The following is a 16,729-nucleotide window of genomic DNA, read 5'->3' as shown; positions in this document are numbered from 1 at the left end:
GGTCTCTAGTAATTGTGTGCTCAAAGTGCACCAGATCGAAGCATTTTACTGTAAAATGTTCAAAAAATCTCGTCCCGGGGGGGCATATCCCCGGACCCCCCTAGAAGATGTGACGTCCACCCCCCAATTCAAACATGTTCATACAATACTGAATACATTTGCCATTTGGACGTATATTACCTATGTCAATAAGTTTCTGTTTTTGTAGTGTATTTGTCTTTTGTAGAGATTTTTCATTTATTCTTTATATATAAAATCTCGCCTAGGGCAGCAAATTGGCTAGAACCGGCCCTGGTACTCGGCCTCAAGAGCCTTTCTTGTGCTGGCAGATACATAGAAACAAATTGGCGGGGCGCACTTTGCACGTGCAAACACTACAAAATTCCATGCGCTCCGCGCTCACATTATGCTGGGCCCACGTGCCTTAGCACCGCTGCTATGACTCCATCCAAGGGGAAACACTGAGCATTGCTAACATGCTCATGATTAGCAGGGTAATGTTTACCGTGTTCAACATCTAAGTTTAGAATAGAAATGTAAATTAGTAGCGTAACACAAACACAATTGCCAATAATTTGATGATCCATTTACTGATCCAGATCATTTAAAAACAAAAATGGTGTTAATTGCTGCTTTCAGTCTGTCAAATATGTACTTTAAAAACATGTGTTTTCATTATAGATTGACAAATAAAGGTATGTGAAGACTTCGACTTGACTTTGAGAAGCTGTGACGGACATCTTTAACTAATTTCTTCAATTTTATAGACAAAATGATTAACTAATTAATATAGGATATAATTAGCAGATTACTTGATAGAGAAATGTTAGTTTTGGCCAAAGTTATGCCATACTTAGTACTAAACACAAAGAACAGCTGAAGTTGATGGAATATCATTAGTTTTGCAGGTATTTAGACATAAATTAATGTATTTGACCGTTTATAATTTTGACCTTATGATGACTCATGAATAAAAAAAAGGCTAACCAAAGTTATCACAATTCATTCTGGAAGAGACATGGAAGTGTGTGCCAAAATGTTAAGTACACATAGGCCTAGTCAGCACATTTTACAATGAATCATTTACCTACAACAGCAGACAGGTATAACCCCCATGTTAAATCCAAGAGCACGCCATCGTTAAAGATGTCACCACGTTGTTCAAAACCCAACAAATATCTAATTCAAGTGTTTTTTAAGAGACAGCTCTCTTTAGAAGTGCAGATCCTTTAGTTTGGAATGAAACATCGAGTGCCAGGCTGTAATGTTGCACACAGTGGAGATAAAACATGAGGAGGCCAAAAGATCCACAAACACACCAAACAGCCAAGAAGCAAATAACTAGGAGGCAGATGAAGTGAAGGAAGCGAGTGAGAAGTACTCTTATACATAAGTACTTATATCAAGAGCTCTCTAAAGAGATGCTTGATGCTTGAAGCTTGAAACTAAAACTCTTTGTTGTTCCTACAACACTTGGGTTCTCAAAGTAAAACAAAATATATATGAGATAGTAGGTCTGGGCAATAATTGTATATGATTATTTTAATCTTTTTCAATGGAAAAGAATAACTAGGAAATCCTAAATATATCTACATTTTACAGGGAATATAATTTCAGGATTTCATTTTCATATTTACAAAGGATAGCCGGTGTTGAGTTTAAAATGTTTTTATTTTCCCCTGTAAAAGTTTGTTTAAACTCAAGTTCATTAAAAAGGAAAAAATACACGGAGCGTTTCATTTGCCAAGAATTGAAATGAGTATGAATACAAAAATAGAATTTACCAAGTGGTCTTTGTACATATGACATATACCTATATTAACTCATAACTACAAAATGTGCTCTATGCGAAACGACTTAAAGCTTATAGAAGTTATTTTTCATTGATCAACTCGTCAATAAAATAAAAATGTAATATAATCTATATGTTTTATTAAATTAAACTCAACTTTACTCCCCCACAATTATAAAAAGAAAAACTGTAGTAAGAAGGTGTATTTTGTGTAAAAATGATCTTGACACGCTGAATTTGTCCGGCTTTTAAAAATGCAGCATAAAGAGACGTTTGCAGGGATGCGGCACGCTGAATAAATATTGAGTGCCTCAGTAACAACGACATTATGCTGCTACTGCTCCAGGTGTCTGCAGGGAGGAGAGGGGGTCCAGCAGTGGGGGGGTCAACGTGTAGGTGGGACAGGAAGAGGCGGGGGGCGGAGGGGGGTTTGCTGTTGACTCCGGCGCACTGCGTCCATCATCAAACACAGTGCACCAAAGGGCTCCCGGCGGGGTAACCTTCAGCGAGCTCTGACGTCTGCCTTATGGAGGGACAGTCGGCCGCGTGCAGCACCTTATCTGCTTCTCACTCTGACAGATATATCAATAAAACTGTTGGCCGCACATTAAGTGAAAGGTAAGGTGACACATTAACAAATAACCAAATGCAAAACCGCTGTTATTTCTCCTTTTAGAGTTTCCTTTTGCTGTTTTCTGCTTAATCATGGTTAAGCAGGGGAAATATGTTGGTGTCTGCCCCTTTGATTTCTTCCCAGTGGGCGACGGCCATATTGGTTGTTTAGAAGTTATACAAATCTAAAGTTGTACTTTATTTTTTCATTATTCAAAGTAGATTGGAGACACTTGATAAGCATGCATTTAAAGTGTCATAGCAGGTTGACAGAGACAAAAAGTGTCATTGGAATAATTAGAAATACTTGAAAAATTGAAGAACTGAAAGAAGATTAAAGTCAGAAAGGTAAGATTGCTCTATATTTGTGGATGTATTGTGAATAACTCTGGATTGTGGAGAATTTGGTTGAATGTGTAAATAGGTATTGAAATGTTATTGGCTAATTCTGCAGAGAGAACAACATATTAGAACAAGTTGCAGTCTTCAAGAGAAAATGCATGTGTTCTCACTGATGGAAACTTAGCTGAAATAGTCGAAATAGTTGAGATAGACAAATTGCCAAAAAAAGAAAAATCTGTTAAAATGGAGCAGGGGAAAGAAGTAAAAAATTAAGCAAGAACATGTCATAATTCAAAAACAGCGTGTCCCATGTCTCTCTTAAAATCACGTCACCTTCCTCCTCCTACCGCCATACAAACAAAAGTATGTGTCGTAAAGTCTATGGTCATAATTCACAAACGGACTAAACAGCTTCAATTAAGCTTTGAGCTCAACATTTTAATTTGAGAGAAAGTTTTGAAAAGACGAAGAAGATTCAGGTAACCTTCCAGAACTAAAATACATGTTGGTATTCAGAAATCTCAGCTTGCCCCATTATTGCTGTAGATTTTACTGTAGCATTTTGTTAATATGTTAAAAGGTGTGTTAGTTTGATATAGCAGATCGACAAAGAAAACCATAAGATCCTAAAACTATGGAGAACCACCTGGAGAAACAGAGTAAGTGATTTTATCCTTTATACATTGTAAAAAGAAAACATTAAGCACATACTCAAGTCTCGCAAGAATCTGTAAAATTCCCCTAAGAGTTTTTGTTTCGTTTTTTAATCTGGAGTTTCCCCCTCTCCAAAAGCCTGGTGAATTCCTTGTTCAGAGGCACATGTTTTGTAATGAATACTGTAGCTATCAAAATGAAAATATGATCTTTGATGATTTATTAGAAAGCAGTAAACAAGAACTGGTACAAGACAGGATAATGTCAATGACAAGGTGATTGATTAAAAAGCACAAGGTAGAAGATCCATAAATTATAATGAGAGTGAGAGCTAGCAGCAGGGTGGGAGGGAGCAACATAATTAGGTTAAGTATCAGTAATCCTTTGGGCTAATTAAAGCACCACCGCTCCAATTCAAGCAAACATACAAGCCTTTTCCATCATAGCATACAAAAAGCATGAAATACGGCTGCACTTTTATTCATAATATGAACTAGGAATAGGCCCTGGAGATTTTATATTTGACTTTGCTGGTTGTGAGCTTGGAGTTTTATCTCCCTGTAGTGAGATTATGAAAGTTGAATTGGCCCTATAATGCTAATTTTCAGGTTGATATTTGTATTGCGTGCCTCTACTGTGACATGTTTACATGTTTGAGTGTTCAAAAAGGTCTTTATTCTTCTCATACTGCCTGTGCTGCAGCACCTCTTTTCACCCTCTGTCTGAAACCAGAGCCCAGTCTGCTCTGATTGGTTAGCTGGCCGACTCTGTTATGATTGGGCAGCTGCTTAGAGAGGTCCCGCCCCTTAGCCTATTATGTAAATTATGTTGGAGCGATAGCCAATAGAGGCGCTACATATTGTTACATAGTGATGTCATTATGTTACGGAAACAAAGAGTCAAATGGAGGTGTTTCAGGGAGTTCAACTTTGGGATTTTGGCCTTTGCAGACCATTCCCATGCACAGAAACCTATCTAACACACTACAGGAAAGGGAAATGCCCAAAAAGCACAAGAGGGCACAGACAACTATGCATTATAGTTGAACCAATAACACATCATCATCTTGAAATTGTTCTGTTATAGGTGGTTGCTGGTGTATAGCGCCCTATAACGAATGGAGCTTCCCCAGGCAGTTCATGTGTGTCTGTCTGTCTGTCTGTGGGAGAAGGTACATGAAAACAGGTTCTGTGGGAAATGTGGCAGCATGCCCATGTGTGTTTGTCAGTTATCAGTGTTTATATTAACTAAAGAAAACTAGCTAAACTGGTGCAGAGTCCACAGCCTGGAGGGAGCGCGTGGACCTGTCTTGACAGGCTGAATGTATTGTTAAATAATTCAAGATGATGGGAATACACATACTGGGGTTGTGTACAGTACATACTGTAGTAGTGACAACACTGTAGCTATGGTGGGTTTGATTGTGTGACTCCTAAGGCTAAACAAGGACAGAGACTCCCTGAACTGCATGCATGCATGGCTGCAGAATCCTGCAGGCATACTGAGAGATAAGCAATAAGGAAACTGCAGGTGCTGTCCACTCATGTCATCTGTAACTGAATTAAATATAATATTACAGTTAGCAGAGAGACTCAGAAAGTGAATTCACATAGATTGTTTTGCCCTTCACTCTTTGCTGGCATGACAACACAAAAGCAACTTGCACTTGATACACTGGCACAGTTAGACACCCAATAAAATCCTCATTCAACCAAACCCTTGAGTGCAGTTTCCCACACTCAAATATGACAGGCATCATTTGTCCGCAGACCAACCCAAAGCATGTCAAATGTGACTGTTACTATTTATTACGCCCGTAATTAAATACAACAAAGGCGGTTTGGGAAATTCCACGCAAGAGGCAAAGAGGAAAAGGCATTTCAAATGACTGCAACGTGGATTAAATATCTAAAAACATTCATATATTGGTGCAAACTGCGCCAGACATGCTCTTACCTTGTTATAGTCCAGTCGGATTCAGATGTCTTCTCCTAAATTAATGTCGTTTAAAATGTATACTGTATGGTTATTTTCCACAAAACGTGTTGTTAATCGGATATACAATCAGTATTGCCTAGAAGTGATATAGGAATGAGGAAAAAATCGCGTTTTCGCTAGCTAAATCGAAGCATGTAAAAAACGTGTTGCCGCCGCGGAGAGAAAGACGCGGGTCTGGCTGCTGAAATGTTTGCTGCGACTATATTTGCTCGGCTGCAACACTAACTGAACGGACAGCAAAATAACAGATTTAAAAAAAATCAAGAGGGAGGGCAAAATGGTGAGGGAGGAGTTCAGGAAAAACGAGTGAGAATGTGTGTGTTTGCTTTCGTTTATTAGGTAACGTGATTAGCATTGGGGAGAAATCAAAGTCACGACAGAAGGTTGTAAAGGTAGGCTGCCATGAACACAGGTAAACCAAAAGGACAGGTGTGGATCAGATTACACTCGAACAAGGGGAATAAAGAAACCTCCCTGATTAGAAATGACAAAGATTCCCTTTAAACCTGGTGACTGGTGGTCAAATTGTCTGTAGACGAAAACAAATCACCTATATCCCAAAAGTATGGAGGATGAGAGATGCCAAAACAAAGAATTACATATAGTACCACATATATAAATAATGTAATATTCCAAAAATAATATTTATTTTGCTTTTAAAAATGTATATTAAATTGTTTCATTTATGTAAAGATATAAATCTGTATATTTTTTCCATTTGCATTCTTTCCTCTTCTTTATTTCCACCACTTTTTCTATATTTGCACATGCCTATTTGTTAATCTATTTTTTGATTGGGCAGCTTCCTTACATAAAATATATACATACAATATCTATACACACATGTTAAGGCTTATTCAGTCTAACTGTATAAGAATATTAGGATAGGGATAATATGTAGGCTAGTTTCAAAAGTTCGTTTTGCAAGGTTTATATTTAATGATGAGTAATATTTTAAAGGTCCTATGTCATGCTTTTCCGGTTATTACCCATCCCCTTGTGTGTTATGAAGGTTTTTATGCATGTAAACGGTCTGCAGTCACAAACCCTCAAAGAACACCCTGTAGCGAGTACAACTTAAACACAGAAAAGACCTGTCTAATAGTGTCTATGCTGCCCCAGAACGCCTCATTGGAGATTTCTCTTTTTCTTCCTACAGTGACGTATTGGGTATAGTGACGTAACGTAACGTGCGCAGAGCCGTTACGTTTGGACCAATCCGCGGGCTTCCTCACACACACACACACACACACACACACGCGGGTTTAGCTGTGTCTCGCTGTCTCGCAGACCCCACGCAGCAGCCAGGAAACAACACCAGTAATCCAGCTCACACTGTTAGCTCCTCGTAGCAGCGAGGCCCGCAACGTCCCGCCAACACGGCACCCAGACCGCACGCAGCAGGAGCTCCAACAAGGCGTTGAGGACAGAGAATGAATACACATTCTATACAGAGATGCTGTATGAAAAACCAATGTGAGTTTGGAACATTGAACTCGGTAAATCTATTCTAGTAGACCTCAACAATGGAATTATGATCAGTAGAAATGGCCATGACATGGGGCCTTTAATATATGTGTTGTAAATTCACAGATATCAGTATGAATCTGGTTTTAAAAAAAAGGTTGACTTAAAAAATATTCACAAAACCTTTTAACTGTTGTCTGGAGCCAACTGTAATATTAGTGGCACCACTTTACAGTAAGAGCCCCATAGAATACAGGCCAAATACAAAGCCAAGTTGGTCCTAAACAGGAAAGGAAGAAGCACAGCAGCATGCTTCGTATCAAAGGCCAGAGACCGGCTAGTGGTTTTATATGTGCTTTTTGAGATTTTTTGCATCAGTTAAAAACTTGACATAGACCAAAAAAGGACGAAAACATGCAGGTAATTCATTGTAATTGTAAATATATATATATATATATATATATATATATATTATATATATTTGTTATATATGTATAAGGTAATTAATACTTCAAACATTAGGAGCAGCTATCACAGATTATTTCTATATTAAATCTCTGAAGGTTCACACTTATAAATGGTTGAAAATCCCACATGTATTGCACCAGTTTTCTTTTTTAGATTAATCTGTGATGTCAACTTCCATTGTATACCTCCTAGTGATGTGAAGTTCGCGAACGATCCGATTCTTTTGAACGGCTCTTTGGTACGAGCGAAGGGAACCGAGTCCTACTTGGTGAGAGCCGTTCTTTTTTATCGTTGGTTCACTGCCTGCCATAAATCCACTAGCCTTTACGGGAACTTTCTTTCCTGAATGCCAATTAGCCGTGGATGATGGCATAACGCATGCTTGAGTATAGTTTGGCTGGCTGAGAGATGTAGCAAGTTATACATTTTCTGTGAGTAAAAGTAGATTTCTGGCAATACAGTCAATCATTATCCTGGTGATTATTTCACAGATAAACCTATTAACCCTGCTTAAACGGCTCTCGGAAAGGAACGGAGCCATAAGATCCGTCTCCCTTCAAGGAGCCGTAATTCCCATCACTATTACCTCCAGCCGGTATGTTTTGATTATGTTTAGAATATATCAGCGCTCCCTGCTGGTGTTCCAGAGGTTTGCAAGTGCAAGATACAAAGCTTTTGCAGTCTTTGGTGCACATGATCGGACAAAAGGACACAGAAAGAAGATATCCAAGTCAGTCAAGAATAGAACAATAGAACAATTCATGTAAAAGCATTTTATATAAAAGATTGAGCATTGGGTCACATTCAGTCCTTTTACAACATTAGTATTTAATGCTTCACAATGAGGTATCTATGGAAAATTCTCCTTTTCTGTTACTTAAAAGACACTTAAAATCACAGGTACATTTTAAAATGTATACATATTAGACAAGATAACAATTTGGCAAACATATAGATTGTAAATCACAAACAGTATCACATTATTGATAGAAACAAGTATCACATTGTTCATTGTTCTTTTTAACAAAGTAAATAAAAGAAACACCCCCTTTTTCCAAGCAACATCACATTAGTGTTAAAAAACCAGTGCCAAGTTGCATAAACTACCTTTGAGTTTCAAACTTAAGTTTGTCCCATATGTCAAATATTATTCTAATCTCAAGTGTTCATTGAGAAGAATAACACTCCTTGCCCAAGTGTTCAGACTAAGGCTTTCATGGTCTGTAATCATAACAGTAGCACAGCACAAATTTAACTTGAGTTACAATGGTTAAGCTTCAATCACATGATCATCCTTTAACATTACTTTTCAGCTTTATTTTCAAGGTTAGCTGTACTACTCCAAATGGAAAGCAAAGATAACACGAAAAGAAAGCGAAAACTGTGCAGAAGATGAGCATGTTGTTTACCTCGAAGAATATGACACTGTATATAATATAATCAAAATGTTTAATATAATACGAGGTTGAATATTAAATCTATACTCTTTCAAAAGTACCACTTTGCTCATTATCCAGTGTGCTCTGATATCTCCTCTCCAATCACCAAAAATATGCAATGGTCTTATTTTCTACACATTACTTCACACTAGATTGGTATGGATCCTTTTAAAATGGCTACTAAGGACATACTTAAATACTTAAATTGCTAAGTACAAACACATCATAAGACGATCCCTGTGGTGATTTAATGCAAATTTAGGGCAACCGTAACCTAAAAAGTTTGTATGCAACTGTGCTGAGGAGACAAGTGCAGAAGGTGTGTGTGATCACTGAAGGAGGAAGGTTTGCAGCTACCTAGACCAGCCTTTCTTTCTGTGAAAGAAAAACTATTCATTATGAATGTCAGTTGTGTCAAAGAAATACAATCAGTACCAATAAATACGTGTGCAATTTGTTCATGGTGAACAAAAATAAAATGTAGTGGAAGGCGTATATTAAAAATAACTTTGATTCATTAACAACCAAAAAGGCAGAGCTTGGCACACATAGTATTAAGACAGCCTTCTGCTCACTCCCGTCACTTCCACTGCTCCACATTGTCCATGTAATCCTCCATGGTGCCGTTCTCATCCTGTTCCCACCAGTCTGGGAGCGGCACCTCTGACGCCACATTGTCCCCGCCAGCTTTCCCCCTCGGTGGCTCCTCAGCGCCTGCAGAGCTACTCGCTGGCTGACGGGGGGGTTCTGTGGGCTTCAGCAGCCTCCCTTGCTTTGTCGTGATTCTTCCACGGAGCCGCCTCCTCTCCTGCTGCCGCCTCGCCCTGGCCTGCCTGCGCTCCTGCTGCCTCGCCACCTGGAAGCGCTGCAAGAAAAGGTCACGGGCGTACTCGTACAGCTCTACATCCCATCGGTTCAGCTGGAGGATTTTGTGTTGTGCCTCAGATGGGACATCAACGCTGGAGGCGCGTGTGCCGTTAAGCTGCGTGAAGGGTGCAATGAACTCCAGATTGAAGGTACGCTCAAACAGATACTGGGTTTTACGCTGGTACTCGGTCAGCCCAAAGAAGGCCATGCCTCGTAGGTTACGTTTGGCGCTCTCCAGAAGCAACGCCCAGCGCTCGTCGTCGCTCATGGTGGAAACGTTGTAGCAGCCCACCAGGCTGAGGTCAGCCAGCATGCGGGCCTGCCGGTTGTTGGCTAGGTTGTAGGGGCAGTCCATGAACTCCTGCAGGGAGCAGCCAGACCAGTCGTCCCCTGAGTAACAGCTCGGCAGCTCAGACAGCGTCGGTGAACGTCCATCACACACGTGTAAGGACGCCCTCCATGTAGCCCCCCGCTGCACGTGACGCCACTCACTCAGGAAGCGTGAAACTGGGTCTCTTAAGATGGTTATATAATAATAGTTTCTACTGTAAAGGAAAAAAAAGATATTAGTACTGTGATGGGGTTGTAACCATAAACTTATGTTGATAATAACCATGATATATCAAATATGTATATAAGTACCTTGTTAATAACACACATATGGTAACATTTTGTTAGGACTTGCCGATGTTTTGTTAATCTGTTAGCCCTTTATACTATCCATTAATGTAATTGTTATTTTTGTAAAGTTATTTTTAAAGATTTAAATGTTTTATTAAAATAATAATTAATCTGTAGATTATTTGATTAACTATTGAAATAAGCATTTGATGTACTCATCATTGTGCTTTGAAAATCTATCGGTTTGATTAAGTATCTAAAGCAAATCATTGGTATGTGTGAAGCAGGTAAGTAAAAAAAACAAAAGAGACTTTGTGATAAGCGAATGCGAGCTGAAACGATAAGTACATTGATTGATTAATTGATCGAAGAATAATGACGACTTTTGACTGGATAAACATAAAAAAAAGAAAGAAAAAAGTTTGGGATGTAAGGCAAACTACCTTGTTTATGACCAAAACTAGGTTGGCATTTTGTGTGATTAACTGGAAAACAGATAAACAAATCAATAATGTTGATCACTTTGTTACCTGGGCTGTGTCTCGGGAGCCTCTCGTGAGTCCATGCGGGACGGGACGCAGCTGGTCAGCTCGGTCCAGTCCGCGTGAAGCCCGCAGCTCCATCCGGTGGAGAACCGGGAGAACAGCCAGGTTTCCATTTTACCTGGCCGCAAACAGGTACACTTCTTCTGACCTGCGTGGCACTCACAAGGCCTTTCCAGCTGGATATTACGCACCAGGTGTCGACCAAACGTGGTGCCACCTGTTTTCTGAATGTGCAGAAACACTATCACATCATCCCCTTTGATGTTGAAGTCTACACCACGATTTAAATCGGCCTGGGTGAAATTGAATCGGGGGATAAAGCGAACCAGGGCACCATCTTCAGCGATGTACGGATCCCTTTGCAGCCCGTCCTGGATTTCATTGCCCCCACCGCTCCTGGAACCAGTTGCAGCCCCGTCTTTAAACCAGGAGCCCAGGTGGTGCAGCATCTGGCACTCAGACCTGCTGGGGCACACATACTGGGTCATAATGATGCCAAAGAGCAACACCATGAGCAGGACGATCAGGACCCGGTGGTGTCTGATGCTGCTGCTGGACCTTTCATCCATTTTCCCGGTACGGACAAAACAACATCACCCGGGCTGGCCGGACCCCTGCCTCGGCTCGGCTGGCGGACCTCAGGGCATCTGCTTTATGGACGCTACTGAAGCGAAAACAATAACAATGCAGTTGCTAATGCTAGCAAGCTAACGGCAGCTAAACCGAATGAAACTAAGATAAACGTAAATATAAAAACCTCATGTACTGTCTGTTTTATCTTATAAAGCAAGAATCACTTGTCTCGTGTGAAATCACAAAGTATTTTCCTCCAGTCGGACAAGTTAGTTGTATAAAGTGATAATCTTTGTTGCAGCAGTGAATCCGTGCCTCGATTCTTGACCTTTCTTCCCAGCAGCCTCTGCGCTTTGTGGGCGTCAAGACTACGTCATGGTATAGTATGCTCCACAAATGATCCAAATGGAGGCACAATGTTAACCTAAAACACTGGTAAATGTTCTATCCACGCTTTTTTGTATGTCACAGAAGAGTATGTAGTATTAAGAAATCCAAAAAAACTATGCTTACATTATGTTAGCTAACAATAAATTTTAGAATTGCAAAATCACAATTTTACGGCCGAAATAGCTCAGTTGGGAGAGCGTTAGACTGAAGATCTAAAGGTCCCTGGTTCGATCCCGGGTTTCGGCACTGTTTTTGGCACAGCAAACAAACCTGGCATTTACCAGTTACAGTGTCATATCATGTCAGGAATGTGTTGGAACCATAGAGGTTGGAACTTGAAAAAAATGCAAAGAGATAAAGATACCATAACAGTACGTGGTGATTTTTAGAGAAATATGTTTCACAGATGAATAGACTCTGATAGACGGATGCTTTATCAGTAGAATGGGTGGGGAATAGTATCATGGATGTTTAGAGGGATTGTCTGGATGCCATCTACAGAGAATACGTTCACCACAACTCCACCCACATTCCTTTAGCTTTGGCATCCAGTCCTGACCCCCTCCTGAGCAATTCAAAACAGTTACTTAAAATGCAGTGTTATCTTTTCTTCTTCTAGTGCCATTGTTAGCCCGGCTGAGTCTAAACCATGGATGTATAATAAGAAACATGTTCTAACCTAGCAGATGAATAATTTGCAAGTCTGTGTGTTTGCAAGTAAACCAGCTTGTCTGAGAAAACATTACTCTTGTGGCGACTGACTTGGTATATTTAATATGTTTTTATTTGTTTAGATGTGTGTTATTTTTTACAAAGTTAGACTCTTGTATTGAGTTTCTTCTGAACTAAATTAAGAAACCCACTCTGAACACCATCGTGCTGTGGATACATCTCTCAACACCCATATGAAACAGAACTGCAAACAGATTTTCTGGCCCAGGCCAGGCGACGCCACTGATCGCCTGCTGATTAGAGTCATTAATTATCAGGCCCTGCCCTTCATCAATGATTATCCAGATAATGTCTGCAGCGGTCTGCAGGGGGATTATTTCCTCTCCTGCACGAGCGGATAAAAAAGAGGTCAGTTGGTCAGATGACGTCGGGTCGCCGTGGCTACGTTACTGTTGGATCAATTTCAAATGATTGTCTGTAGAAAGATGTGTCACTCTGCACAATAGTAAAGCAACCACTCAGGCTAACAGAATAAATGCAAATACTAGCAAAACGTGTTTTTTGGAGAGGAACAAAAGTTGCCAATCAAATGTATAATACCACCGTGTATAAAATACTCTGTTATACACCAATAATTGCAGTAATAAACTAACTGAAGTAAAAGTGCATCGGTAATTGCATGTATACAGGTTATGCTTATGTATTACAGTCAGAAATTAGTGGACATATAAAGAAGCATAGGCTACAATTAAAATATTCGAATTAAGTACAATTATTTTAAACTCTGAGTAGTAATAGTACCACTACGTTTTTTTACTTGTATAACATTTAACAGCAATAATAATTTGTCTTTTTGTTTGTTGCTTTTCCCTGCGGAGTGAGACCTCTCTTCACAGAGGGATGTTGTTGTGCAACAGCCGGCGGCCATGACTCGGTCCCCGCCCTGAAATCTTTAAATACCCACTGTGAACCGTTACACGAGAATACACATACACACACACACGACACATCCAGTGATGTGCTGACATTTTCCATTATTTAAAAAAAAACTTCGCTGTTTAGTTTTGCACCATGGAGCTGGACCGGCGACTGCTGCTGGCTCACTGTGCCGCTCACGCCCTTTCTGTGGCGGCCGGGCTGCTGGTGGTCGTCCCCATGGCTCTGAACGGATCCGCGTTTAAAGGCCGCTGCGCACTCTTCTCCACCGGCTTCTGGAGGACAGAGGACCGGGCAGAGCTAACGGGGCAGCCGGGGGACGTCTCTCAGCTGGTGGTGCAGCAGTGGGGGCCTCCAGCTGCCTGCCAGTTCGCCACATTTGTCGGTATTTTCACGGTGCTGTACGGGGCAGCGCAGGGCTGGAGGAGCCTCTTCTATCTGCACGGAAGACATGATGAGTGAGTACCACATTAAATAATAACTGCAGCACTGACCTGATTATACTGCACTTACTTCTATTATTGAGGTAGCCTACTTGTGCTTTATTTGATTATTTATATGATAGAACTTTGGCATTTGAATCCATTACATAATCAAAAGCAGTGGTGTAAAGTAACTAAGTACATTTGCTCAAGTACTATATTTAAGTACAGTTTTGAGGGCTAGTTCTTGACTTTTGCTACTATTCGGAGGTAAACCGTGTACTTGTACTTCATTACATTTATCTAATATATTTAGTTTGCCGTGTTGGATTTATGATGTGAAAAATACTCAATTATTTAGTTACACCTGGAGTATCCTTGCAGTACACAAAGTCATCAAAATGAGCTGCACCATTAACCAGCTTTGATAACACTCTACTGCATCTGTAATCAAAACGTGTTATATAAATGGTTCTCAAATGGGCCAATCTGCATAATGACTACTTTTACTTTCGCTACTTTGAGTATATTTTAATAGTTTAAATACTATTTTGATTGCATTACTTTTACTTGTAACAGAGTATTCTTACACCATATAAATAGCTGCCAGTAATGCATTTAGTCTTTTTTTTGTTTATTTAACTTATGTTGAAATGTTTTGGCTCTATGACACCTGATTATATGATTCTGTTTTCTTCAAGTTTGTATCTTCCTGGTCGAATGCACTTATGGTAAGTCGCTTTGGATAAAAGCGTCAGCTAAATGCAATGTAATGTAATGTGTGTCTGTGTGTTTCTGCTTAGCACCCTGTTTTCATCCTTCCTGACGGTTGTGCTGAGTGTGTGTGTGCTCTTCCTGTCCGGAGGGGCCAGTGTCATCTTGTCTCTGGGCTTCTACTCCTGGTGCGACACCGTGACTAATCTCAACACACGACCATACAGGTAGGCACCTTGTCTGAGGGTGAATCCCCCTGTGTGCAGAGCTGAACAACAAGAAGAATCTTCTGTACATACTGTGTCAAATCCAAAGAAATCAAAAATACAGTCAACATTCATGAGTGTTTTTTGTGATCATTTCTCATTCCTTCATGTTTTGTTGTCCAGCTGTGCAGAGTCCCAGTCTGTTCCACTTTACCTGGATGTGGACACCTCGTCTTTCTACACAGAGCTCGGTCTGGCACAGGTAGGAGCATTCTCAAGTTTACACCCAGAGGAAAAAACAAAAACAATTTGTTGATCAGTGAGATAAAGTCATACCCACTATTCAACAACAAGCGTCTTCAACAGACAATGTATCTTTTCATAAAATACAGAAACATGATACTGGAATATTCTGTGCTACAGCATTCATTGCTAACATTTAACAGATAGTATTCTGCCTTAATTTCCCACCCTTCGGAGAGTTACTTATTCCTCAAAAGTCCTTCCCCTGGATATTTTCTGGCGATTTAGTTTTTCTAAACCCATTTTTTGCAGCTTTCCACACAGACGAGCATGCGTGGCCTTGATGTTTTCTTCATGTGAGTGTGACTGTAAGCTTTATTAATCACACCTCTCCTCAGGCGTCTCTGTGGGGAGTGACGGCTCTGTGGCTGGCCCACTCCATCGTGGCTTTCCTGCGGCTCTACCACTCCCACAGCCAGCACATCAGCGGGCCCTGTGGCCCCCGAGAGAAGGAGCTGCTGCTGAGACACAGTCTGTCCGACAGCGGCTCCCCCACACCTCCCACCGCCGCCACTCCCACCATCTTTGTCTAACTGAGAGGTAGTGATACCACATGATGCACTCTGCTGTCAGAAATACGTTTTAAACGTCATTTCCCCCCTTATCACTACTGCATGTAGAATATGGGCATGAAAGTGTTTGATTAATTTAATATAATTCATACTTCTTCATCTTATATAATTGAAGAGCCTGAGTGATCAACAGTATAGGAGTTGATATCGGCTGATAAATAGCTAAATGTCAGTATAGAAATGCCAAAGATTTGTTTCAGGTCATTTAAAAACAGTCTCCATTATAGGATAGCACTAACACGTTTCTGTTTAGCATCCTGGAGGCAGTCAGGCTGTATTATAAATGATAAGATGTTGAGCATCACTAAAACACCACAACTTCAGTTTCTGCCATGTATGTTCGATAACATTTGAGCCACAGATCTAAACATCTATTTTTCTTAATCCTTAAAAAAAATATATTTTCTAAAATCCTCAAAGACTCTTTTAACCATTTGGATGAAAACAAACCCGTCACTGCACAATAAAGATGCTCATCTCATTTTAGAGTGCAGTTAAGAGTAACCAAAGGTTTATTATTAGACATTTTCAGTATTTAAAACCAGCTTTGGCAAAAAGAACGACAGAAGATTGAAACTGTTGTCAGTACGAGAGTTAGGGAAACGCATCCTGATATACTTTGGTTTCCTATTTAACAGTTTGTTATAAATGATCAGATGTGATATAATACAGGTACAGTTAGCATTTTGTATACCAATCATGTGTTATGTATCTGTACATGCACTACATGTGTTGCCAGTTTTCCTTTCTACTCAAATGTAAACACCACAGAGTCCTCCCTCTTTTTGCATATGCGACCTGTGAGGGAGGCCAGTGATTGTAACTTGGTGTCGCTTCTTCTGGTTTCATAAAGACAATGTTAATGAATTACTCTAAACATTTAACACAACAAAGCCAACTTAGTTAGACTAAGTATTTCGGAATAATGTGTGAGAAAGATTGTTTCCTTTTGTTCCCAAATGGCCCAAATTGAATGAGTGCATTACATAATGTATGTATTAGCTTGCTTTGTTATGCATGACAAAAATATCCATGCAGAATGGCTTACATATGTCATTTCCACCTACATGTTTTTGTTTTCATCTTGCAACAATATTTTAGTTTTTATATATCTTATCTTATATATATCTTTTAAC

At 40.0% G+C, this 16,729-nt stretch overlaps 2 protein-coding genes and 1 non-coding gene across 4 annotated transcripts; 2 read left to right on the top strand and 1 right to left on the bottom strand.

Moving 5' to 3' along the window:
- Positions 1 to 8,086: 8,086 nt before the first annotated feature.
- Positions 8,087 to 11,719, bottom strand: hs6st2 (heparan sulfate 6-O-sulfotransferase 2). Of its 2 annotated transcripts, none has more exons than XM_010788816.1 (2): positions 10,791 to 11,719; positions 8,087 to 10,184 (listed from the first exon to the last, which is right to left on the bottom strand). In XM_010788816.1, the coding sequence occupies exons 1-2, from the start codon at positions 11,372 to 11,374 to the stop codon at positions 9,353 to 9,355; spliced, it is 1,416 nt and encodes a 471-aa protein (XP_010787118.1). In that variant the 5' UTR covers positions 11,375 to 11,719; the 3' UTR covers positions 8,087 to 9,352. The 2 variants fall into 2 exon arrangements, with proteins under 2 accessions (XP_010787118.1, XP_010787119.1); XM_010788817.1 differs by having other exon boundaries at positions 8,087 to 10,181.
- A 222-nt stretch (positions 11,720 to 11,941) lies between these two features.
- On the top strand, positions 11,942 to 12,014 carry trnaf-gaa (transfer RNA phenylalanine (anticodon GAA)). Its single transcript has one exon. It is a non-coding gene; the product is annotated as a tRNA-Phe (tRNA).
- A 1,354-nt stretch (positions 12,015 to 13,368) lies between these two features.
- Positions 13,369 to 16,614, top strand: LOC104960669 (transmembrane protein 179). The gene is made up of 4 exons (XM_010788815.1): positions 13,369 to 13,834; positions 14,602 to 14,739; positions 14,902 to 14,980; positions 15,360 to 16,614. The coding sequence occupies exons 1-4, from the start codon at positions 13,512 to 13,514 to the stop codon at positions 15,552 to 15,554; spliced, it is 735 nt and encodes a 244-aa protein (XP_010787117.1). The 5' UTR covers positions 13,369 to 13,511; the 3' UTR covers positions 15,555 to 16,614.
- Positions 16,615 to 16,729: the final 115 nt, after the last annotated feature.

Source organism: Notothenia coriiceps, unplaced genomic scaffold (assembly GCF_000735185.1).
Source record: "Notothenia coriiceps isolate Sejong01 unplaced genomic scaffold, NC01 NC01_scaffold00032154, whole genome shotgun sequence".
Taxonomy (NCBI): domain Eukaryota; kingdom Metazoa; phylum Chordata; class Actinopteri; order Perciformes; family Nototheniidae; genus Notothenia; species Notothenia coriiceps.
The sequence above is the reverse complement of the archived record's forward strand: the minus strand, read 5'-3'. Positions and strand labels throughout refer to the sequence as shown.